General features: G+C 46.3%; 1 protein-coding gene across 1 annotated transcript in view; it reads right to left on the bottom strand.

Moving 5' to 3' along the window:
• Nucleotides 1–28: 28 nt before the first annotated feature.
• VASH2 (vasohibin 2) overlaps nt 29–25,192 on the bottom strand; it is a 38,526-nt gene continuing 13,362 nt past the window's right edge. Inside the window, exons 4-7 of the mRNA XM_049833621.1 lie at nt 21,235–21,309; nt 11,602–11,983; nt 9,581–9,696; nt 29–2,584 (exon numbers count right to left, since the gene is read on the bottom strand). Coding sequence (XP_049689578.1) covers nt 2,515–2,584; nt 9,581–9,696; nt 11,602–11,983; nt 21,235–21,309 — 643 coding nt within the window. The 3' untranslated portion in view covers nt 29–2,514. The remainder of the gene's footprint in view (nt 2,585–9,580; nt 9,697–11,601; nt 11,984–21,234; nt 21,310–25,192) is intronic.

Here is a 25,192-nt window from a genome sequence, read left to right as displayed (position 1 = left end):
TTCTGGAATAGAAACCTGGACAAAAAAATAACCCAGTCATTTAAAAAAAAAACCAAACCTACCATGATATTTTATTGAAGTTTCATGCTGTGCCTAAACATACACATGATTAAAAATAACAAAGTCATGCATATTTTCTACGCTATTTGACCACTTTGCAGTAAGTTAGAAGAACAGTCACTAGAACCACACTTAAGACAAATGCCATCATAAGCAATTTTCAAGAGAATATTTCAGCTGAACTTCAAAATGAGAACCAAAAGCAATTTGTCACACCTCTACAGCATTGAAAAGTTTCAGTATAAGTTAGAGGTTAAGAGAAAATAACTCAAATTGTGCTGGACAATAGTAAAAACTATCTACCAACCATCACTACTTGAGCTGAAGTAAACCCTGGTTTCGTAGAAAAAAAAACCTTGCAACATATCAGATAACCTTGTGCTATAGGATACAGCTGATCAAAGTAAGTTTTTCACATCATTTTACCCATGAGAAATCTAAGATACATGAAAAAATTTGTTTAGGTCACAAGACACTCAGCAGCATGAATTTTACAACTGAAATTCTGCAGCTGATGTCAAATTACACAAGAATTTCTACTGAAAGAGTATTTCCCTCTCTTCAATTTCACTCCTGAACAAAAAAAATAAAACCTCCTCTTGTGAACACAGGAGTGGAACAGTTTGCAGAAAGAGGGATGGGAAAGACCTCCCTGTAATTGATATGTTAATCATGTTTGAAGAGGTGTAATACATTTGAAAAGTCTTCTTTCTAGACCTTCTCAAGTATAATTGGTAGAAAGCCTTTCTCTGTTTGTAGAAGGTTGCTGGGTCTTGGTGTTGTCTTCCTGTCCTAGGTAGGTAAGATTCATTGACTTTTTTGAGCAATGAGGTCTGTGTACAAGCAATCATCTCCTTCTGTATCCATTCAGTTGCTGGCTTATAAGTGTTGTAGGAGCTTAAATCATTCAATTTGAGTAAGCATTATCATCACTGTGTTACAATGTCCTGTCTTCATTGAGATCCCAAAAAAGTGCGTGCCCAGGAGGGGAGGTACACAAGGCCCATGGCAGTATCATCTACAAGTACAGCACAAAGGGTAGAGGCTGGACTTGTATAATAATCCAGTTTCTATTTAGGCACCTAATGAAATATTTTCAGGAATGCAGCACTCAAATGCTTCCAGGGAACTTCACTAACACCAGTGGTAGACCCCAGTGAAAGTCTTACCATGTCACTTGAGAACGCTGCTGTCCATCACAGGTCTTTAGCTACGTCTTAGAACAAAAGGACTGAGTAGGGAGGAAACAGACAAGCTTGATTTTCAGCTATTTCAGACACAATTTAATTTATTGCTGAAGTTATTCCAATACAAGCTTCCTTATTCAGATCTGACTAAGCTGTTGTTACTACAACACATATAGGAAAAACTCCCTACAGCAGCATGGCAGAAGGTTAACTTCAGCCTGTAATGTCTGATCTTAATATAAGATGTCAAGGCATCACCATCTGAGACTGCTCAGCCTTTCAAAGACAAGGTTCAAAGTTACACATAAATGCTGAAAGAAAAGCATATAGACTCAGGTTAGCAATTCTGACATTTTTTCCATTATTCCAGGAACACACATGAGAAACAAACTGACTAGTAGGTGAACGCTTGTCTCTACAAAACAGCAATCTCTATGTTTTGTGCTTCAGCAGTGTAGTCCGGAAAGACTAAGACCTAGTGACAAGTATAAAAAAATTATGAAAGCTTGAAAATTCATTATTCATCAGTTATCATAATTTTTAAAAAAACCCAAACCCTTGTATTTTGCCTAATAAGATGTCAGTGTTTAAGAATACCACTTGCATATTACTATTACTTAACATCTTTCAGCAACATGCACAAAATAGTAATATAGGTGGCAGTAAAACATCCAATGCTGTTTTAATACTACCAAAAATGCTGGGCAACAGTACAAATTAGTTACAAAACAATAATACTGACAGTTTTGCATATCTGTTAAGTTTAGTGAGGTAATGTTGATACTTTAAAAACTCATGCCACTTCTGCACTGCTTGTTTTTATTGCTGAATTAAATAAATACTATGATTTTTTAACTGCACTGCACCCCAGCATATCTTAACACTAAGAATATGATTTCTTAGTCATCCCAATGCTACTACCCAGCACAATGCCCAAATTCAATTAATACTTGTCCAGGGAAATTATATTTGAAGAAACTCTCACACCACTGGAGTCACCTGCTACATGATGGAGGGAAAAAAAAAATAATCTCATATCCTGCCAAACATCATTTTAGGTTCTCATCACTGATGCCTTTTCTGTAATTTGAAATAAAATAAATACTGCCACCAAAAAAGAATTTGCCCTGTTCTATTTTCTAGGTAAAACTTTAATTGTAAGAGTCCACAAGTTAATAAATAGTCCCATTCCTTTTTCCTTCCAACGGAGTGCAGGTAAAGTGCAGCAGGAAGCACCAGGAAGCCCTCTGTCCAGTGTATGGCTTTGTTAGATGCGGAGCTGGTAGCCTACCTCATTGAGCGTAGCCAGGTCTCCTTTCTTGTCCACCACCGCAGGCCTGCGAGCAAAGGAGGGAAGAGTGCACTGCTCACCAGCAATCCCACACTGCCATGCAGAAGTGGAGAGAGCAGTTGTCAAAACAGGAATGGTCTACTTCAAAATAGGACCGACTACATCTAATTTTCTCATCATAAGCACAATCCTGCTGGTTTTGTCACATGAACTAGTGTGACCGAGCTACTCATGTGGGTTGCCTCTGAAGCCAAGCACCAGCTAAGAACAAGTCATCCCATCCTGAGGTCTGTGATCTGATCGTGGAAGCACCCCTCTCCCTCTGACTTGAGAGAGGGCCTAGATGAGTAGCTAAGGCTAGACGCATCCCACCTGTGATCTACCCCAGAGCAGGACTCAGGCTTTTAGAATAAAGTGGAAACAGCCAAGAGCAAACAGGCACAGCCTCTAACATGGCCACAGCACATTGTCTCTCAACCTGCCCATTCCTCTTGGCTAGGTCTGTGAATGGCTAGAGCCCACCAAATAAAAAACACAAGATGAACTCCCTTCAGAATCCAGGCATCTTATATTCTGATACAGTCCAGCCATTCACTTGAGTAATCGCACACACACATGCTGTTAGGTCATTTAAGTACATCAACAACCTGAACCAAAAGAAACCTTGAGACTGAGCCATCAGTCTCTCCCTATTTGCAAGCAATGGAAAAGCTCCTGCAACAAAGTTGTCAAACTGAAACAATCCTGGTGATTTATAGTCTATGGAGGTGTCTCTAATCTGAGTTTATTCCAGGCTCTTGGCTATTTTCACACTAAGCCATATATTGCTTTTCTAAAGACAGACATTGTTTAACTTACATGTTTCTCCTAGTAGACTCCACAGCACGTCTGCCTCACTGCAAAACCACAGATAAAGCCTAAGTAGTACAGCATGAAGCTGGTAACAGCCCCAGTGCTTACCTACAGCTCCTCAGACCTAGTTTCCAGCTCTTGCACTTAGTTTTCACTCATTATGCAGCAGATATGACCCGTGAGTTCACACACACAAGGCTGATGCTTCCCTCCTCGTTGCATGCTGCCTGCCCGTTTCTGCGACAGCACTCTGGGCAGCCAGCACGGCCACAGGAGAGGCAGCACGCAGCACAGCAGGCAGGCTGTCAGGCCAGGGAGGGCCCTGCCCTGCCTGTGGCACACTGCTGGCTGCATGCACCAATCTCAGAGCTGTACCACTGCTGCCCTAAGAGGTGGGGATGTATAGCTTACATTAACAACACATACATGTGTGGCAGCAGAGCCTCAGAAATATTTTTTGAATTCTTTGATGCAATGAGTGGGGTTTTTTGTTGTTTTTTTGGTTTTGTTTGTTGTTGGGTTTTGGGTTTTTTTAAGAGCAGTGCTGCTAACAGCAGATCTCTGCTGAGAATTTGCACAGCATTTGAGAGCTGTGGGACATTGCTATGGACAACTAATGCTCTTCTGCCTAGTCACACATTGAACGCAACCTGGTTTTTTGCCACTTATCCAAGCACCTCTGTTAACCCCATCATCCTGTTTGCAGTACTGCCCTGCACCCTGCCTCATGTTTGTCTCAGTTTGTAAGTACTTCACGGAAGTGAAGGAGTCTTCACTCATCTCTGTCACTTGCAGGAAGGGATCACACCTGAAGAAATCATTGTAAGATAGTTTGGATTTTTCCACTTTATTCCTTCAAAGCAGATGGGATTTGACTAGCCAGAAAACAAGCTACAAGCTGCATTCCTCAGAGCTTGCGTAAGAGTCAGAGACCAGCAAGAGATGCGCTATATGTTTCAGCGTGCCTGCCCTTCCTCTCTCCCTCCCTCAAATTTAGGGATCCTCTTCCCTTCCCATCCTTTTCTCCCTCTCTCCCTCCAATTAAAGCCAGAATATGGCTTTAGTTAAAGCATACCTGGATGGTTCTACCTTCTCTGATTATGCAAGAGAGATGGGGAGTCACTGCACACCCGTGGCAACATGCCCATTTCCACTCCATGACAATTCTCTAGCTTCAATTCTCTAGCTTGTAGCTACCAACAGACTGTCCTCTATAAGGTTTCTCTTCAGGGTTTTAGGAAAAGGCAAGGATTTTTTGGAGCAGAGGCACCGCAGCTCCTATTCTCATTGGCTGGTAAATGACCTGACATCAAACATCCCCTCTAGAAGCAAGAGACCTCTGCTGTACTCACCCATCAGATCACACCTCCTGTCCAAAGTGCCATGGTTAATGAGCAGCTGAATAAGCGCTGCATAGCTGCTGGGTACACAGTATTCATGAGCTGTCTGCATTGGATCTGCCTGATTTTGTACATCCTAATATAATATAATCCTAATACAATCCTGCCCCCTTGCACATCCTAATATAATGGACTAACAGAATTTTCCTTTCAACAGCTAAATTAGGCCAGAAGCACACAAGACCAATGTTGCTATGACACTCACAGAGCATGCATGTGTTAAGCCTCAGTCTAAAATTAAAAGGAAATAGATCTGGTAAACTGACATTTAGGGGCAGGCTGCCGCACGATGCTCCCGTCCAAACTCATACCAACACTCCCAAACCCCTCCAGCTCCAGCACTTCTATTGGGGTTGAAGCACTGCATTGCCTGTTCCAGCACAGTGGCTTGCAATTTACTGCACCCTCCTGCTTTAGGACTTCAGAGGATGGACAAGCAGATACAGTAAAGCTTCAGACTTACTAGACAGATTCACAGCACCCTATATCCTCTTTATTCATCCTGTCTGCTGGCCACCCTTAGCAGGATCACATCAGCTGTGGGTTAAAAGCACATGGACTGTTAACATAGCTCAGTTAATGAACTGCAATTTGACTACACACCAGTCTCCTACGCAGGCACGTACTGCTTATTGCATTGCCACCCGTGTCCTGCAACATACTCTATCTGCCTTGTAGCTGTATTTTCAGGCTAAAACACTATTGTGGGCTTGCTAGTAGCCACCACCAGCATTTACCTAACAAACTAGTAAGGAACCAGGATGAGAAGGTAAAGGTTTGGGGCTGTTCTGTCCTTAAGCACTGCTTCAGCCTTTGTACTTCAGAAACGATCCAGCAAAGACATTCCAGTTCACCATTCCAGTTCACATATTTTTTCACTGGGAGATCTCTCCCAGCAGGCCTGTATAATTTTATTGTTGACAAAAAACAGGCTGTAATAACAGCTTGTCATCAGCAGGTGAAGCCTCTCAAATGAATGTGTTATTCAGCCCCTGCCAGCTCACGCTAGAGCAAAGCACTTCTCTCCCCCTCCCCTACAAGCTCTAAAAAGCTGTAATTACAGCATGTGAGTAAGAGATCCACAAAGAAACAAAACACAGTGTTGATAAGCACGGCCATTCTTTAGCTAGGATTTCAGCCTAAAGCCTAGCAAGCCTGAAAGTCTTTCCTCTTCTGTGCATAATACAAAGGCCTCTCACTGCAACTAGGTTCTCAGAGATACATCAACATGCAGAAGAAAATACCCAATTTCCCCTCTTGTATTTCTTGCGCCGCGTCAATTGCTGTACACACCGGTATGTGTCATTCAGCTTATCCCTAATGAGGGGATGCTGTTCCCCCTTCAGATCTCTGAGACCTCCTGTTGAAGAAACCAGTAGATACTGATTTTGGAAATGAAAGGGGTTTATCACAAGAAGGGAAGTCCCTACAGCAGCACACTCCTCTGCAGCATCACTCCCACTGGGGCAAAAGACACAGTCAGCCTTCAAGCCACCAGCACCACTGCACAGAAGAAGCAGTTTAACATCAGGAACCCAGTTCTTCCTGGAATCACTCTTCTAACAGAGAGCAGCCTTTCAGATCTGCTCAAGGGCCCTGGACCTGCTGAAAGCTCCTTCACTCCCCTTTTTGCTTCCAAGCATACTGGCCAGGCTTGTGAAGGGACTGCGCAGTATCCGCAGGGCTGTCACACAACCACAAAGCACATGCTGCAAGAGCTCCCACCTGCTCACAGGTGCTTCAACACCTTCCGCTAAAGCAGAGATGAAGGTCTCGTGGAGTCTGCTCTCTGTCTCCTGCTCCCTGCATCATGGTATAGCTGGGTCCTGGATCTTGTATCATGGTGACCCAGGGTTTATTTTAGAATAACATATAATTTGCTCTACATACAGAGTGACACAGCAGAACCACCGAGCAGGTAACGGGTGCTGAAGCCACTGCAAGGCCACCAGTACTTCACTTGTCTTTCTGTCCTGGAAAACCAAAGCTGACAAAGAGAAATCAGGCACTGCGGAGCGGCCATGTGCCCAGTGGCTCTCTCAGGAAACCAGCCCAACTGGTGAGTCTCCAAGCCCAGTGACACTCACTCTTTTCTCCAGACATACGTGATCCACTCCAACTGCAGAAGCACTATGAGAAACCCAAAGATGAAATCATCCATCAGAGCAAATCTAGGAGGTGAAGAAAGCTGGAGCAGCCGAGCCCATTACAACTATAATTATCTGTTCACTAAGCAGGGAGCTCTCACGTGATGAAGCCCAAAGTTCAGCATTGCGGACTGAGTGTGAATTCACACATAAAAATAAAAGCCTGCTGTGAAATCATCTGCTGCTAAAGTATCTTGAAGCTATCTTTAGAAGGTTAGTCTAATGTCTTTGTTAGCTGCTTTAAAATAAATAAATAAGTGCTGAGACAGTAGTCTGGGGGCCTATTTAAAAAGTGATCATTATAAATATGTGACTAATCTGGGTTATGTATAGGCTTTCACAGTTGTCAGCTTCCTGGCTTGAGGCAGTACAGCTAAAACTCAACTCTTCCACGTCTAAGGTATGGGAGTCTGAATTGCCAATAGCTGTAGAAGGCCCGTGATCTGGAAGCTCAGTTTCATCCATTTAAAGGGACTGCATGCCCTTAGTGCACCCTTCCCCACACAGTTAAACTACTAGCTACGACGCACAAGGCAAGTAGTCTGGGATTTTTTAAGCAGGTTAAAATCAAAGAATACAATGCAAGTCATGTTTCTGCTTTGACAAGAAGAGAAAAGGTTTACTTTTTCACCATCTCTGTAAGTTGGACAAACCATTCCACCAGAACAGCTCAGTACAAAGGCTCGTCAGCGAGAATCCAATTTCTGTGTGAGTGACCGTGACAGCAGGGCACCTCACCACCACCAGCAGATACATCCTCCTGTTTTTAATACCTATGTCTGAACACCATTAAATGTGATCAAACTACTTTCACTCCTGTACAGGTGTCTGTGATGGTGCAGCTCCCCCAGGGCCACTCTGATATCAGGATAAGCCATGCATGCTTTGGGAAAACCTCCCATTGTGCTGTTATTTTGATTACAAGTGCAGCCACTTTTGGGCATCAGGTACTCTTTGGCCACACCTGGGCCATCTGCTGCCTGAATTGTGTGTCAGAATGACTCAGCACAAATTGTGGCCAGAATGTAAAATAATGACCAAAGCCAATCATCTATTTATAGATTATTATATATCTATAAATAGCAATCCAAGGTAAGACCTTTTGAGCCCTCCAGGACCTCAGTGGGCTGTGTGACCCAGTGTCTCCCCCTGAGCTGGGACACCTCTCAGGATAGATTTCACGAAGATTGAAAGATCATCCATCAACAATTTTGCGAGGACTTAAAGGCTTGATTTCACAAGGTTCACTGACCAACTGTTGATGAATGCCAGCACATAAAAGTGAGTAATTAATGCAACTCACAAAAGGGAAATTTAAGCATAGGTTAACCTCTCTGTATGTAGGTAAAGTTTGGTTCAGAGCTGTTGTATCTGTGCACATGCATTTGCAGTTTGGTTTAGAACTATTTTGTCTGTGTGGTTCAGAACTGTTTTCTCTGTCCATGCATGTGTGTGATTTGATTTAACCTCCATCTGTGTGCAACCCTGCTGTAAGTTTCAGGTGATCCTTGCCATTTTTAAATCTTTAAGTCACAAATTTGCTTGTAACAAATTCCATCAAATCACACTGTTAAATTGGCTGATGATTAAGTACTGTTAAATTTATCCAACCTAATCTTGTTATCTCTCTCAGAAATATTAATAAATCTTAAATTGCTGCTAAACCAAAACTGTGTAACAAAATCTCATTCACAACAGTCCCCTGCACCCCAAGCTAGGTTCTTTGTTTCTCCATAAAGTGGACTGTATAAAGATTTGTCCTGGTTTCAGCTGGGATAGAGTTGATTGTCCTCCTAGTAGCTGGTACAGTGCTATGTTTTGAGTTCAGTATGCAAAGAATGTTGATAACACTGATGTTTTCAGTTGTTGCTCAGTAGCATTTAGTCTAAAGTCAAGGATTCTTCAGCTTCTCAAGCCCAGCCAGCGAGAAAGCTGGAGGGGCACAAGCAGTTGGCACAGGACACAGCCAGGGCAGCTGGCCCAAAGTGGCCAACGGGGTATTCCATACTATATGATGTCACATCTGGTATGTAAACTGGGGAAGAGTGGGAGTGGGGGGGATCGCCACTCGGGGACTACTTGGGTGTCAATTGGCAGGTGGTGAGCAATTGCACTGCGCATAATTTGTACACTCCAATCCTTTTATTATTACTGTTGTCATTTTATTAGTGTTATCATTATTAGTTTCTTCTTTTCTGTTCTATTAAACCATTCTTATCTCAAGCCACAAGTTATAATTCTCTTCCTGATTTTCTCCCCCATCCCACTGGGGGGGGGGGAGGGAGTGGCTGCATGGTGCTTAGTGCTTAGTTGCTGGCTGGGGTTAAACCATGACAAGATTGAAAAAATAAAAGGGGAAACTCACACTTCCACTTTCACAGTCATCCAACACCAACTTGAACCAAGCAAAAGCCATGGGGCCCTCCAAGGACTCACCCCCCGCGGAGGGGCCATCAGGCAGCACTAAGCACAGCAATGCCAGGACATCAGCAATACCAGCAGCTTCTGGAGCCTCTCAGGCAACCAAGACAGCCAGTAGAGTTTTCCTATATATGCCAGTAAGCATCTAAGTTTTGTACAGCAAAATAATATGTCAACACCCTCAACTTCTGACCCACCAGTGATGGCAGCAGAAATACTCACGATTTGTCTCTTCTGCATGCCCGTCTCTGAGGGCTGCCTTGCCTTCGGCGAGGGGACAACGATTTACCCCGTGATCGCTCTTTCATGGGAGAATGGGCACTTGAAGGTTTCAGAATCTGCGAGAGATGGGGGAGGGAAGGAAAAGGCGTTCAATAAAGGCAATGATTCACTGAAAATAAAAAATAAAAATAAAGGGCCTCATACAGTAGCGGGGACAGTACACAAAGAGCCTTCAGTCCTTTGTAGCTTATTCAAACCCTGCCCAGGTTAAGAGGAACCCAAAGCTGTTACCATGTGATAGCTGTTTAGGGGCCCTCTGCAAAAATTAGTTGGTGTCACCAATTCAATTCCCAGCTAAATACTGGAAAAAAAGGTCTCATCCGCAGCCGCCTTCAGAGCTGGCAACAGCAAGGGATAAGAAAAATGGCTTTGAGCATCAGCTGTAGGAAACTCGTGCAGCTAAATCACCCTGTCCAGCTTTTCTCTCTGCACAGGCAACCACCTCCTGGGCTGGCAGTTGAACTCTGTGTGACAGTAGGACTTTTCAGTAGGTCTCCTGTCCATTTGCACACTTGCCTGCACCCCCCCAGGCCCTCCAACCTCAGAAGCCCATCAGCGTGACACTCACACTCCAGGCTATCTTTAAGACCTGATCCTCCAAAGTCAGCCCCCTCACAACAGAAGTCCTCTGAATCAACTGGCTCAAATTCTGAATTAACTCAAGGGAAGAGTCAGATGCAGGGTCTTCAAGGGTTCAGGGCTGTGGTCCTGGCCTTGAGGTACTTACAAGGACTGGACCCAATGTCACAGCTCAGTACAGAGCTGGTCCCTCTATCAAAAGCAAGTACTAAGTTCAGTAAATCATCCACCCATATAGACTTCTTCAAGTAGAGCCTGCTTCAGCTGTTTGTTTTCTAGATGGTATTAGAAGTGCATGAATAGAGAAGAAGGGGGAAAAAAAAGCTTCATAACAGCTGTAATCAAGCACATTTGCTCAAGGTGACAGTATGGTACAAGTTGGCCCTCAAAACTCCTTGGCAGGTCAGGAGAGGTGGCAGCAGGACGTAGCAGCTATGATGCTACTGTCAACACTCACCCCAAGGTCAGGGCAAGGGGGCAAGTGCCTCAGCCAAAGAGGCACACGGCTGCTACGTAGGAGCCATTCCTCAGCAGGGCAGGGGACGGGAACCCAGAATAACTTGGATGCGATGCTGCATGCCTCTCCACAAGAGCCAGCTCCATACTTAGCAACACACCTGCTCTGCTCCCCCTGCCAGCAGCGGGCTGGCAAGGCACCAAATCCCCTACCAACATGACCACAAACAGCTCCTCGCCCACGCCAGCCCCAGAGGCACAGTCAGGGACACCCCTCATCCCCAAGTGCAGCTAAACCCTCCAGCCCCCTGGCAGCCTGCCCTATTCTCCCTCTGGGCTCTTCAGTCCAACCAACCAGCAGGGAAGCACCAGCCTGTCAGGGACCCACTTTCCTCGCCCTTCCCATGTAACCTACTTTGCAATTTAGCCAAGGATGGTAGACATCAGGCAGCATAGGGCAAGCCCACTGGCATGCCCTGCAAGGAGAAGCAACCACTGACACAGCTGTCCCGTAGGATGCCTTGCAGCTCAGCTGCAAAGAGCAGAGATCCCTACCTGCGACCAGGCTACCCACCCCACCAGCTCGAGCCCCAGCTATGCTGGTTCTTCCTAGCCACCTTCTTCCAGAGTCAGTAAGAAATGCAAACTGGGCAATAGCTCCTTGATGGCCAGGGATGAGTATGGGTTCAAGTGTTTCCCAGGCTGAAGGGGAGATCCTTGAACTAAAAAATAGCCGTAAGGGCTTGAAAACACACCAAACCCTACGGGAGAATCACCAAGACAGATGTAAGCACATCCCCAGCCGATCCAATACCACCTTAATCTCAGGCCAGGGTCAGTCTGCTGACATGAAGCAAGACCAATCTCTGCACAATGGGACAAGGCACACCCGCCTCCAAGTCCACCACCCAGGCACACAGACCTACCTTCATTCTCATATCCCTGGCAAACTTCTCCAGCTCCTTCCTGACTTCTGTGCGCATCATTTTGGATACATTGAGGACCAGCTGTTTCCACTCGATGGGCTGAAAGCTGTGTGGCTCGTGTGGGACATATAATCCGATTTTTACTTTTTTGACTGCATGCAAGTACTTTTTATAGGAGTCTTCAAATTCAAAGATGAGGTCACTCAGAGTTCGGTAAGTTAGAGGTTTGTCCATCAGATCTGATCGTCTGCTCATGCCCAGCGAGCCGTACCGGCCGTTGCAGTAAATTCCGAGCACCACATGATGAAAATAGTTCCCTGAGAAGTGGGTTTTAAAGCTGATGGGGAATCGTTCTACAGAGGGCTGCCCATTCGTTAAGTATCTGGTGTGCATGTCAAGGCAACAACAGCGCTGGGAACGGAGCACGCACAATTACACCTGTAAGACATCTTTAGCAGGTTGTTTGTTTGGGTTTTTTTTAACTGCCAGGGCAAGCACTTTCTCCCAAACACAAGTTTATTCTCACTGTGATGCAGAAATAGTCAATGCTGCCAAAGCCCATTTCACTGCTTGGAGAATAAGATGCAATGGTTCAGGCAGGGAAGGGCCTGACTCCTAACCATGCTTGGGGGGGAAGGAAAAAAAAATACAACAGTGTTCAGGTCAGCACACCAGAAGAGAGACCACCCTCCCCAGATCTGTGGGAACTCCCCCAATTTGATACCAACATCAAACTCCCATGCTCCCAAAAGGGAACAGTGTTTCCCTCTGTTTCATGCTGGAGCTTGGTAGGACTCAGGTTATTGATCCTCATTTCCCCACATCTTCAAACAGTAGAAAAAAAGTCTGAATTTATTCCTCTTCAGGGTGACAGTCTGCCTTTCCATCTGTAAACTGGCCATTGGCACGGCCACTCTTCATACAACAGTGTTTTTGCATGTTACCTTTGTAACACATTGCTGAGTCAAAGTAAAGCTCCCAGGCGGATAATTAATTAGATAAGCTCAGAGACAGGGTCAGGAACAAACACTTTTAGAAAGCAAAACATGTCCCCTGAATCACTGGCTGGCCATTTCAAATGCACCACGTGCAGAGGCCAGGACCAAGCTCTGTAAAGGCGTAGTAGGTGATCTCAGAGGGGAACTACGTGTGGGTCCAGGTTGTCTCCTCAGGAGGCTGCTGGCCTGTGCCAGCAGGAGGAGAGACCGAGATTCCTTCACGCAAGGAGGTTTGCGTCAGCACCTACGTTGCATGTGGCTCCCTGCTACTAATCCCCGGACAGCTGAAACCCACCCTGGCTCCACTGCTGACACCCAGACCCTGGGACAGCAGGCGCCCTTCCCCTCTGCAGCTGAGACCCCCCCACCCACGCCTCAGGAATGGAGGGAGGGATGACCAGAAAAGGCTGCAGCAAGACGCTCCAGCCTGGGGTTACTCCAGCCAGAGGCACCTACTATAACCCCAGAGCCATACCCAGAGGCAGATGCTGTCAAGGCAGTCAGTCAGGGCGGTGCCACTATGAAATATTGCCAGCCTGAGGGGCAGCACTGCCAGGGCAGCCTGAAAAACGGAGGGGCGGGGTTGGTTCCCACTGGAGCTACAGGAACTGGCTCAGACCAGTGTCCTGCTCTGGGCATCTCCAGCATCCCCTCCTCTCCCTACCCTGTGCCCAAGAAGGAGGACTTTAACAGAAGCGAAACAAGAGCCACTGCAGAGCTGAGATGCCCTGGGAGGTTACTGCAGCCAGCCTTCCTCCCCTGTGTGCATAGGATGGCTGCCAGACAGCTGCTGGGAAACTGAGAATGCAAAAAGCCTTTGCACCAATGCTGTAAAACACAATTCAGGCTTGGTTCTGGTTCTGCCCAGCCTGACACCCCACCTCACCACCAGTGCAACTCCCTGGGATGCTGCCCCCCCCCCCCCCCCCCCCCTCCGTCCACACCCTGCATTTCACCTCTTCTCTCTACAGGGATGCAGGAATACCATCCAGCAGCTCTCACCTGTCTCTAAAGCATTTTCTCAAGGGGATATTTCACCCACTTGATGGTTGTTGAATTTCACATATTCAAACTTTCGCCCTCCAGGTGAACACAGAAACCAACTAGTAAGGGATTTGTGAACTGCCCAGAATCTGAGGTTGAGAGCAAGGAGTTAAAACTCTGTACAAAAAAAATGCAAGAAAAACACGTTGGCAAAAATCTTTCAGAACAGCCACAGGGAAGCTTTTCAGTTCAATGTCAAACATATTTAATTGCATTCAGTGCTAGATGTCATCAGCTTTAGTAGTCTGGAGAAAATGTATTAGAGGGTATAGGAACGGACAACACTATGGGCCCAGCTCCTGGTGCGCTTCAGTATCTGTACAACAGTAAGTCTGGACAAGTGTGCAAAGCAGAGTCCAGACCTCCCTACTGCGCACACAACCCCTCACCCAGCCAAGGCTACGTGTGCCCACCTCTGCCCATCTGCTGCCCCATCTACATCAAACACAAACACCCTGCAGCAACTGTCAAAGTTCACCCCGATATCAACTACACCAACACAGAAGAGAAATAGCTCTGTTGCCTTCGGTGATCTTGCTAGATCACTGTTGCACTAGCACTAGCTTCTCCAAGAAAAGCTTCACACCATTGGTAGAGTTAAGATCATAAATACACTGCAAGGTCAGAATGGGGTCCAGCACTGTTACATCAACTGGAAAACTCAGCCCACAGTCACCTCATTTAAAAGGTCACTTTGCTCCAGGCCTTGAAAGGAGCATCCTCTGTACATCAAAGTCATGTTACAATAATTTGTATCCTACAGACAGATTCTTGCAGAAGCCCATTGTATTTATCATTCTGTGTAACTGAAAAAGCAGTATCTTTTATTAACACCTATGAAGCTTTCAAACATCACCACTATTTTTCCCCTTCATTATGAAAGGGTTTTCTCTCTGCTCCCCAAGTGCCTTTCTATTAAGTCCACACAAAGCTTTGGTGGCCACCTGCCACACATACACACTTCTGCCATGAGGTCTCGGAGAAGTTGCAATTTAATCTCATTAAATACTAGGTAGGAGTAAAAGAGTCTTTTGAGGATGGAAATTACTCACCATCAAATAACCCAGCAACAACTGCTGTGGAAATTAACCTTTAGGTACAGGTTGCTTCTGCTGAGTGACTAGTTAATGAGAGCCCCCACCCGAGATGAAATACACAGCAAATGGTCTGGAAAGGCACGTCAGATCTTCCCCTCCATCCATGCATCATTATTATTTCTCTTCCTTTCTGCTCTGCCCAAGGAGAGCTGTATTGTGGCAAACAAAAGGCAACGACACAGCAATGCCGCAGCTGTAATCACACTTTTGAGCTGGGACTGTAACTGCAGGATGGAAAGTCAGGGAGTAAATTACGTGCCACAATAGAGAAGCAGTGCAGAGCAGGAGAGGGCAAAAGCAGCTGTAACGAAAGCTCAGTGGCCTCCCGATCCCAGGTCTTCATGTAAATCAAAGCAGCAGAAAAATAGCACTGAGGGATGCTGATCTTCTTGGAGATCACACAAGAGGGACACCAATCTTCTGGCTAGCCACAATCTTGCCCCAGTATTCCTCCTCTTCCCCCACATCCAGGAAATGCACAAGAGTGGTACCTGGAGCTCCACCAGGGTCTCAAGGGAATGGCTTGGTATACAGCATGTCCCCATCCCTTGGACATTCCCAAACCCTGCCCACCCTGACTCTCAGCTCTTCTGCAGCCTCATGCTAGTCCTTCAACCTCAAATTCTTCCACCCCACAGAGACCCTAATGCCTGCCAGCCAGGGCTGCGTGTATTAGGCAAAATATGAATTCTGCTCTCATACCCCAGGGGGTTGATTTTGAAAGAGACAGGTTTGGGTCAAAGGAGTGTGAGAAGAATTGGGCCCAAAGCATACAACACGCTTTGGGCGTGACAGGCCATTGGGGTAAACCAGTATGGCTCTATTAACAAGTAGGCTTTCTTGAGCACACCAATACTGCTAGCAGCCTGCAGAAAGGGCCGGATTTCCCATGCCAGCATGCAGCTCCTACGGACCTGCAAGTCAACACACGCACACCATCCTCTGAGCCACAGGTTGTGCTTCCCGTAGTCCAATTGTCTTCACCGCCCAAGCTCACGCACAGCCTAGCTTAGATACTTGGGAGACATTCAGATCCCAGACTCAAATACAAGCAAGACTTGGGACACAAAGCCTGCACTGTGGCCACCACCTGGATCTTCCTGGGCACTGAAGCAAAGGAGGAGTAGCATCCTTAGTCAGTTCAAAAGAAAAGGGGAGAATTAGTAAAGGTATTAGCTAAGTCAACCCCTTAGTTTTAAAACGCTGGACCAGAAAGGATCTGGATGGGTTTTCTTTAAATCCACAGACTCACACAATGACTCAACCAATGTCCTTCTGTGGTTTGGGGTTTGTTGTTTTTTTTTCTCCACCTCCTGGTAGACTCTAGTATCAAAAATGTCCCACAAAATAGTCCCAACGTCTTCCCCCCCAGTACAGACCCTTTGCTATGCAGGTGCCCCTACTGCAGAGCACGGAACAGTTCCCAGCCAGAAGAGAGATTTGAAGTCCTTCACCTTGTTTATTTGCCAGCAGCAACTTTTAGAAAAGATGTTCTCTATGTTTTCTCTTGCCTCCCCCTCCCCCCCCCCCCCCCTTATTAATAAATGATCAGAGCAGGACCTTTCCATGTGCCAGCACTGTGGCTCCAGGCTTCAAACATTTCTGGAAATAGGTCTTAGCAGCTGACAGCACCAGCCAGGCAGCAGCTGGTTCCCCCCCTGGCTAGGCGAGCTCAGGTTACTTGCCACCAGCAGTGTTCCCACCACCACTAGGAACCGCAGCCAACTGTACAGGGGGTGAGGGGACACTCTGCAAGGACCTCAGCCCACCTGTGTTTAAACCAGCTTCAACTGGAGTTTAGCTGGGGGAAAAAAACCAGTGCCTTTGCCAAGCTGACAGGCAGCAACCATGCAAGGGGTGCACTAGCAGCAGGTGAGGAGATGGATACCATCCCTGCACTGTGCCACCCCCCTGCAGCGACCCCAAGGGGCAGGGGACATGGGGAGACCCTTCTCCTCAGAGCCCTGAAGGAGAAAAGCCCAAACGTAAGACAGTGCACCAAGGCCCTGCAGAGCCCCCCACAGCAGCTTGAAACAAACCAAGACTTGCTCAGGTTTCAGATATAAGTGCCAGACCAGTGGGCCAACGCTAATGCCCAAGCGGGTCTAAGCACCCAGCTGTCCCAGTGCCCAGACTTACAAGTGCTTCTCCTCCAGCTGCAGCAAGACCCACTATCACACCTGACACCTTCTGGGGTCTCCGCTACAAGTCCCACTCTGCCTTGCAAACCAAAGACAAAAAAGGGAAAGCCAGATGAACCTGATATTGAGCAAATGAGTGCCTATTGCACTGTTTGTGCCAGTCAATTTGTTATTTATTAGTTTGAAATTCTCCCTTATTTAATTCAGACAAGATGACATTGCAGTGCTTCATGTCTTAGAGGCCAGCAAGGGTGGGTTTTTGCTGAAGTCTTGTTAAGATGAGCAAACCACAGGGTGTCTGGTCCCCTCCTCTTCTGCTGCTCGCAAGGGCTGGGGAAGTGTGAGCAGGCACCCCGAGCCATCGTGGCAGGCTGTGCCACAAGACACAAGCAAGCTGGAGGGGATGAGAGCAAACTGAGGGAAGTGAGGAGGCAGCTTTATTTACCCTAGCAACGCTGAAGCTGCTAGCTCAGAGTGAGGACGTGGAGCAGGAGGAAAATAAACCTAGTGCTTCAAAACCATCAGATAAGACTTCAGTAAAAACAGAAAAGCTATTTTTCTGAGAAACCAAGCAACTGCTTGCAATGTCAGAGGGCCTCCAACCACCAGTATTAAACACTTGGAGAAGTTTCCAACCACAGCCTGGAGAGAGACAGCATTTCCCACAGGCTCCAGGAGTGCCAAGATCCCAGGTGTGGGATTGCTTACTCTAAGGCAGAGGGCTACCAAGCCCACATCTGGATGTCATCTGCATGGAGAGCCCAGGTTCCCCGCAGCAGCTCCAGTGCTCCTGAAGGAATGGCTCAAGCAGCTGGTTCAGCCTCCTAAAGCAGGACTGCCAGACTGGCATCCCTTGTTTTAAGGCACCTGTTCTCCAGTACCCAGCTGCAGTCTGATGTGATGAGCTTAACAGTAGACCATGATAATGGAAGTGACTAAAAGCTCTATCCCAGCTCTTCCCAGCTACCAGAGGGGCTGCAGATATTCAGCAGGACCCTTCTTGCCCATATTTCAGTTATCAAGTAGGTCAAGCTGTGGACAAGTACGCAGGAGGCAAAGAGGGGCACCGCGGGGACATCAATATCCTGCAATGACTGCAAGAAACTCTCCCCCTTACTTCTCACTCATTCCCAACCCCAGGATGTACCTGCTAGGCAGCAGGAGCAGTATGGGCCCAGGTCTCCAGCGACAATAAACATCATCCACTGATTAAATGCACAGAAGGTATAGTGCAGAAGCTGTTAAATAATTTCTCCCTCCTGAGGCACTTCTGCTCTCATCTTCCTCATTTAATCGTATTACTGGACAGGGGGAGGTCTAATACACTGCATGGGTCTGACTGTTACCTTGTATGAACTGGGAGAAGCACACTGAAGGCAACAGGAGTGAGTTATGTTCACCCAACACAGATGCTCTGCAAGACTCCCTGAGGAAGGATGCACCCATGCCACTTCCTTCTTCCCCTCTGATATTTTGCTCTCCCCGTTTTAATAAAGTGAATACAGCATGGATAAAATTCCTTTGCACGTTTTGGTTTACTAGTCCCTTTCTTGAGCACAAGTCGTTTGGATCCTTGCTCAGAAAGGATGAGCTGAACAAACCATTACTCAGCTGATTTACAACTGAGCTGAGAAATGCCCTGGGGAAGACAGCAGGAGGAATACCTCTGGTTAGGCACTGACAAGCAGACCATGTAAGCAGAGAGATATGAAGCCAGTTCCAACAGCTACACAGAGAAGAAAAGCCATACAGATTGCTGCAAAATAGAACTGGAAGATCTGTATGAGCTTTCAGTCATCTCACAGCAGCTGCACCCTCAGTGCATGCACACAGGGTTGTCCCAGTAGTTTAACTCATTGCCCTATAAAAACGCTACAAGATCTAGTGTGAAGGCAATTATGCAAAACTTAATTCTGTACCAAGAGGGATTACAGAAGCATTTTATAAGAAGTTGCATAGTAAAAGGCAGTTGCACGAGCCAGCAAGCAGTTCAATTAAAATGACATCTTGCTAAGCTGCTCTGCACGAGTCAGCCTTTGAATGAAGGCTCATGCCAAGGGTCTGCTGTAGTGGGCTGTACTCTTTTTGGTATCCAAGCAACACAGCAAAGCCTGCTAGCACACAAATTACAAGCAGTACCTTATTTCCAGAGACAGAGAAGGGAACCAGAAGCTACCACACACACACAGGGATGCGCAGCTCAGACATATGTGAAGACATTGGTTTGATGCTCAGGAGATGGTAACCACATCTCTTATCTGGTAACTACCTGACCTTGGAAAGCAAGTCGCAGCTGCTGGCCTCACCGCATCTGCATCCAGAGGGCAATGCTGAAGATCAAAATCACACAGCTGAGAAAATAAAAATAAAAATCAGCAAACTTCCCCACATGCTGTTACAAAGATGCCTCCCAAAAACCCACATGGTGCACACGCAACACGTCACTACAAGGTTCTGCACAGGCACAGGTTTCATACTGGCCACTTTCAAAGCACACATACTCAGACAGCCCATCCACTCACTGCTGCTACACTCTTTGTGTACTCACACCTCAAGCAAAATACTTAGGTTTTATATTGCATGGATCTTTAACGCATCTGTTACTGCATCACCACCCCAGCAGATAGTCCCTGTTCTCACACAGGAGACTACCAAGACATCAAGTATAAGTCATAGGAAGACAGGCCTGTCCCATGCCCTCCCCAACCTAAGCCTTCTCAATTAAAAAAGAAAAAAAGTTTTCCATAAACTTTTTTTTTTGGAAGTAGCATCCAGAGACAGAAAGATTCATCCAAATCTTAAAAGTCCAAAGAAGCTTCAGATTACACCAAATAATACAAAGCATAGCTTTCAACTATTTTGCTTCCCGCACCACTAAAAAAAAACAAATTGAACCACAGTCAGGTTTGAAGCAAGCAGAAAAAGCCCTCTTTCCAAATAAAAATAAAATGGTCAAACTTTTAGATCAGCAAGAATACTTTTAGGTTATCATGGTCATTTGTACGCCGCTCATCACCCTCTGCTTGTGTGGTATGTGGAATAATCAATTCAGTGCTAGAAATACAGCGCTAGAAGCCACATTGACACTTCTCAGTACTGCAGAGCAGCATCAACTTCACCTGGGGATTATCTCCCCCAACCCTTTGGTCCCCAAATAGTTTGGGACACCACCCTGACACAACGGCAAGCACAACAGATCCACTGACATCATTTCTGTTTCTGGGATGGCATAGCTTTGAGTCTCTTGCTGACATCAAGCCCCCAGGACCCCCATCCCTCTAGCTGCATGCAGACCCTGCCAGCATTTGCAGGGATAGCCCCATCAGCCAGAGCCTCCTTTCAGTCTAGGACCTGAAGCCTATCCGTGGCACACGGGGAGACAAGCACAGCCATGAGCAGCACCCGATGCACACCACAGACCTCCTAGCACAGCGGAGATCGCATCTGGAAATGAATCTCGCACAGCACACACTTGCTCTGTCTCGTCCCCTTCCCACCCCCGCAGGAGCCACCCCCTCTCATGAGCCAACACCGGGCACTACCTGCCGGGCTCTGCCGGCCCCTTCTCCCACGAGAGGGGGCAGCAGTAGCAAGCAAAACACCACAGAGACATGCCAGAAGCTGGTTTGCTTTGGGGTTTATTTTAGCTTGGGTTTTTGTTTTGTTTTAAATCAAACTTGATCACTTGTGGTAAGACGTATCCGGCATACAATTATTCCTGTAACCCTGCCTCACCCTCCTCTAGTGTTTTAGGGTGATGCAGGTTGATTTATCAGTGACAGCACAAGAGCATCAAGAAGCGAGTCAGTCTCTAAATGAAAATATTCTTGGTTCTTTTTTCTGAGACTGAATAGGAAGCAAGCATTATGTTAACAAGGTAAAGCTTAAATGTTTAACTATAATACACATGTTTCTGCACAAAGCACAGCTGTGGGCTGAGAGACAAAAACACGACTTAACTGTGTAAATATCAGACATAGAACAGAACCTGCATTCCTCAGGTGTTAGCGAGCTGCGACAATAACCGGCAGAGAAATACTAACGAAGAAAACAGGGACTGTGTAAACAGACACTTATCTGGGCACTTTGGGTCAGATCCTGACATTATGCAGATTACCAGGGCAGGAGGCAAAGTTGGCATGGCCAGAGCATGACACCTGTGAACTGGGCACATGGCATCCAAACTCCTACCGACAAGCCTAGGCAATTCAGCAACTTGTTGATCAATACCACAGCAGTCCCCCAAGCTGCTGGCACTTACCTTTGGCTGTGACTATCTCAAACACCATCCAGGAAGGGCAATATATTAAACAGTGCTGCAGTAGAAAAAGTCATAGGCATGCGAAAGGATACATCCCCAGGATAACTGCTTCAAGGCATTTGATAGGTAAGGACTCCCTGGTCATTTCTTTTGCTGTCTCCATTAACCTAGGACAGAAACAAAAAAGTTTTCAGTCCTTTCAGTTGAAGCAGTTGACAGGAATCAAAGGGTCTTCTCGTACACCAAGAGCCAGGAGCCTCTGGTTCTTATCTCAGCAAGCATTGGTGAACTCGATTCTCCTCTTCAGCAACTTGCCAGAGCCCTGTTGACTTCTGGAGGATGACTGGGGGGGTGGGTGGGGGGGGTGGGTGTCATTGGAGTGTTTGGCATGCCAGTGCCTTCCAGCCTCTGAAGATGGGCTGGAGGAATGCAGTCCTCTGCCTCTCCCAGCAACTCCATGAGCATCACTTCAGAGTGTAACACAAAGTCCTGCTGAGCTGCAAAAGCTGGCGATCATGCAAGCTCCCACAGCAGGACCAAGGTTAGCTTATTTTCAAAATAACCTTGGCTCTCCTCTGGAAAAAACAGGGAAGAGAGGATGGTTACATGATGGCCCCCTGAAAGCTACAAATGCCTCTGTGAGCCTATAGCTATACATGCAGACAAGAATTTAATGCCTTTCTACTGAAGCCTGCTCTGCAGAAAGCTCCACCAACACAAGACACTTCACACCACTGCAAGCTGACCTATCATCTTGCTGCTGCTCCCCAATGGCAAAAAACATCAGATTTCCTGCAGGAGTGCAGAAAACTATGCATGCCCAGGATCTTGCATTGCAAGTTCACAAGGTTTAGTTACAATCTGAAATCTATCTTTGAAGTAGAGTTATCTGACAGGGACAACACTGCAATGAGAAATAAGTAACCTAATTTCAGCTCAGCTGAGAAAGCTGTTGTGCCAGACTGACATCACACCGTCAACCAACTAGGCATTCCATCCCCTTCCACCAGCAGATCCTGAAATCCTGAAGAGTTAAAATAAATAAATAAATAAATACTGGAAGGAGATTTTAAAAATGCCAGAAGAGTCATATTCAATGACACACCAAAAAAGAAAAAAGCTAAAAACCAAACCAAAGACTTACTTCTATTTTGAAGTCTTCTCTATCCATATCCTTTCCCTAAGAAGCTTTGTAAACAGATCCCTACTCTAAGAAAACATGACATTAAGTGATAAAAATATTTGTATTAGAGAAGATGATGAAAATACGCATCTGAAACTACTAGTCTGTTTTCCCCACTTTCTAATTTACCCACCTTATGCATTTTAAGCTTCGTATTGAGTGCAAGTGGCAATACAGCTTTCACCGCTATTACAGCCTGTCACAGCCATTCCACATCCCATTTATCCAAGTTAGAAATTATCTTTTCATTTGTAAACAACCGCCCTTTACACTCTGCCTGCAGTACAGAAGACAAATTAGAGTTAGCCTGCCTCCTACACACTCACAATCAGCCACAGAAACCCCACTGCTGGAAGCACAGAGCAGCTCCGGCGAGGGCGCACAATGGGGCCCCTTCATCCCCCACAGTAGCTCCTCAGTGCTGGAGTACTGTGTTCAGCTGTGGGGCCCCCAGCGTAAGAAAGACAGGGACCTGCTCAAGCGGGTCCAGAGGAGGGCCACAAAGATGACTGGGGGCTAGAGCACCTCCCCTATGAGGATAGGCGGAGAGAGTTGAGGTTGTTTAGCCTGGAGAAGTCAAGGCTCCAGGGAAACCTTACAGCAGCTGTCCAGTGCTTAAAGGAGTCCTACAGGAAAGATGGGGAGGGACTGTAACACAGAGTGTAGTGATAGGATGAGGGGTAATGGTTTTAAACTGAAAGAGGGTAGATTTAGATTAGATATTAGGAAGAAATTCTTTACTGCAAGAGTGGTGAAACACTGGAACAGGTTGCCCAGAGAAGTGGTGGATGCCCCATCCCCAGAAGTGTTCACGGCCAGGTTGGATGGGGCTTTGAGCAACCTGGTCTAGTGGTAGGCATGCCTGCCCATGGCTGGGGGGCTGGAACTACATGGTCTTTAAGGTCCCTTCCAACCCAAACCATTCCATGATTCTATGAAAGCCCCATCTCCATATGGAGAAGTATTACATGCAGACGATGCATGGGAGGTATCTGTGAACAAGACAATCCATTGAATTTCCTATCTTCTAACTCCAGGGGAGTTAAAAAAAAAAAAAACAACAAACAAACAAAAAGGTCACAGCTGATTATGAATGTGCATCACAAGCAGGAAAAAGCTCAAGCTGTAAAGCTATTCAGCTTGAAGGCATTTAGTGTGGTGTAGGCCTGGTTCACATGGTCTAAGGGACAGGGCCAGCATCTCCTCCTCAAGTCTACACCTACACTGACCCTGCTGCCAGCAGGCAAACACAGTAACCACACTGGAGTTGCCTTGTCACCATGTGCAGCATCAGGTCTCTTAATACCTGCTTTTATAAGCTCACTGCTGTCATGCTTTTGAGGTGGTGTCAGCACAGAGATAACATTAATGGCTCCACAAGCCAGGGAGGGAGTCTTCAAAGTAATTGGCCTAAATGAGCAGTCAAATTACTACTGACTTACCTGTCACAGCAACACTCACACTATTTAAATACTAAGTTGTATTTAACATGTACTCTGTTTGCAAGCCACATATGTGTTGGTTCTGAAGCACAGCTCTCCAGGACACTATATGGTTATTAAGACAGATTTAAATCAAACAGGAAAGGCATTTTGCTTGCTTAAAAACATGCTGCCCACTAGTGCATGGGTACCACAGCTGTCCCTTCTGAGGCTAGTGGCAGACCTCCCTCTCCTTTACATAGTGTCATTCGATAGCTGGGCTCGGAAGGGACCCCAGGAAGCCCTCCTGTCCCACCACTTGCTCAAAGCACCGAGGTCCAGGAGTGGCAGTAAGTGCTCAGCGGTCACCCAGGACCTGGCAGCTCAGAGATAGCCACAGCCTCTGGACCGTGACAGTGATGAGGATCTGTGCGAAGGTAGCATCAGTCAAGAGGCATCACCAGTGATCAGCAAACAGGCATCCATCTGCACCCACAAGGCAGGTCACACCCTCACACACATCCATCCCAGAGTCCTGGGGAATACTCTGCAAGCAGTTTGCTTTTTCTCTGCATTTACAGCACAGACTACACATTTTACGCAGATGACCCAGTTCAATAACCACTGAGAGTTTTTCTTCTGCTTTTAACAAGCCTGAGACGATGCATGGCCTTAAAACCCATGTTTGCGTCGGAAGCAGAGCTTTTGGAAAATCCCCAAGCCACCGCGCTGCCCAAGGTAGCATTAGCCAAATCTAAGTCACTCCACACAGACTATTTTCCAACCTACTTTTAACTGGTTTCTCAAAGGCTTGGGAACCCACCAGTTATATATCCTATACTTAACCTTGCATCTAAGAAGGTCGCCTAATGTTCAAACTAAATCTTTCCTTTTTTGCAATTTAAAGCAGAAGCTATTTCTGCTATCCACAGTGAGCATGAAGACCATTTATTATCTCTCCTCTTGAAATACATTTGTATATGCAACAGGCTGTAACCTACCCTCTCCTCTGTAAACATGAAAAAGCAGACACGGGGTTTTTTTGGGGGTGGGGGGCGTTTGGTTTTTTTTAATCCCTTCCTCTCTCACCCCAAAGCTTCCCCCTTAGGTCATATTTTCTAGACCTTGGGCAATGTTTGTTGCTTTCCTTTTGGACTCTCTTCAACTGAGTCGCATCTCACGGTCCTTCAGCTAAGCCCGCCACACCACAATACAAACAAACCAATTTCCTTCTGAATCCACCTTTCAGTGTATTTTTGTGACCAACCCAGTGTGCTGTTGACTTTTTCCCTGTTGACCCACAACAAATCGTTTTTTTCTTTGGTTGGGGTTTTTGTTTTGTTTGTTTTTGAAGATCAGTTCCTTCTTTGCAAAACTAGCCTTTCTTTTTCCACAGTGTATTCCCACAGCTGACTATTCCCAAGACCCTCCTCTGAACTTGCCCTT

This window comes from Accipiter gentilis, chromosome 30 (assembly GCF_929443795.1).
Source record: "Accipiter gentilis chromosome 30, bAccGen1.1, whole genome shotgun sequence".
NCBI classification, from domain to species: Eukaryota; Metazoa; Chordata; class Aves; order Accipitriformes; family Accipitridae; genus Astur; species Astur gentilis.
Note: the sequence above shows the minus strand (reverse complement) of the source record. Positions and strands in the feature narration are given on the sequence as shown.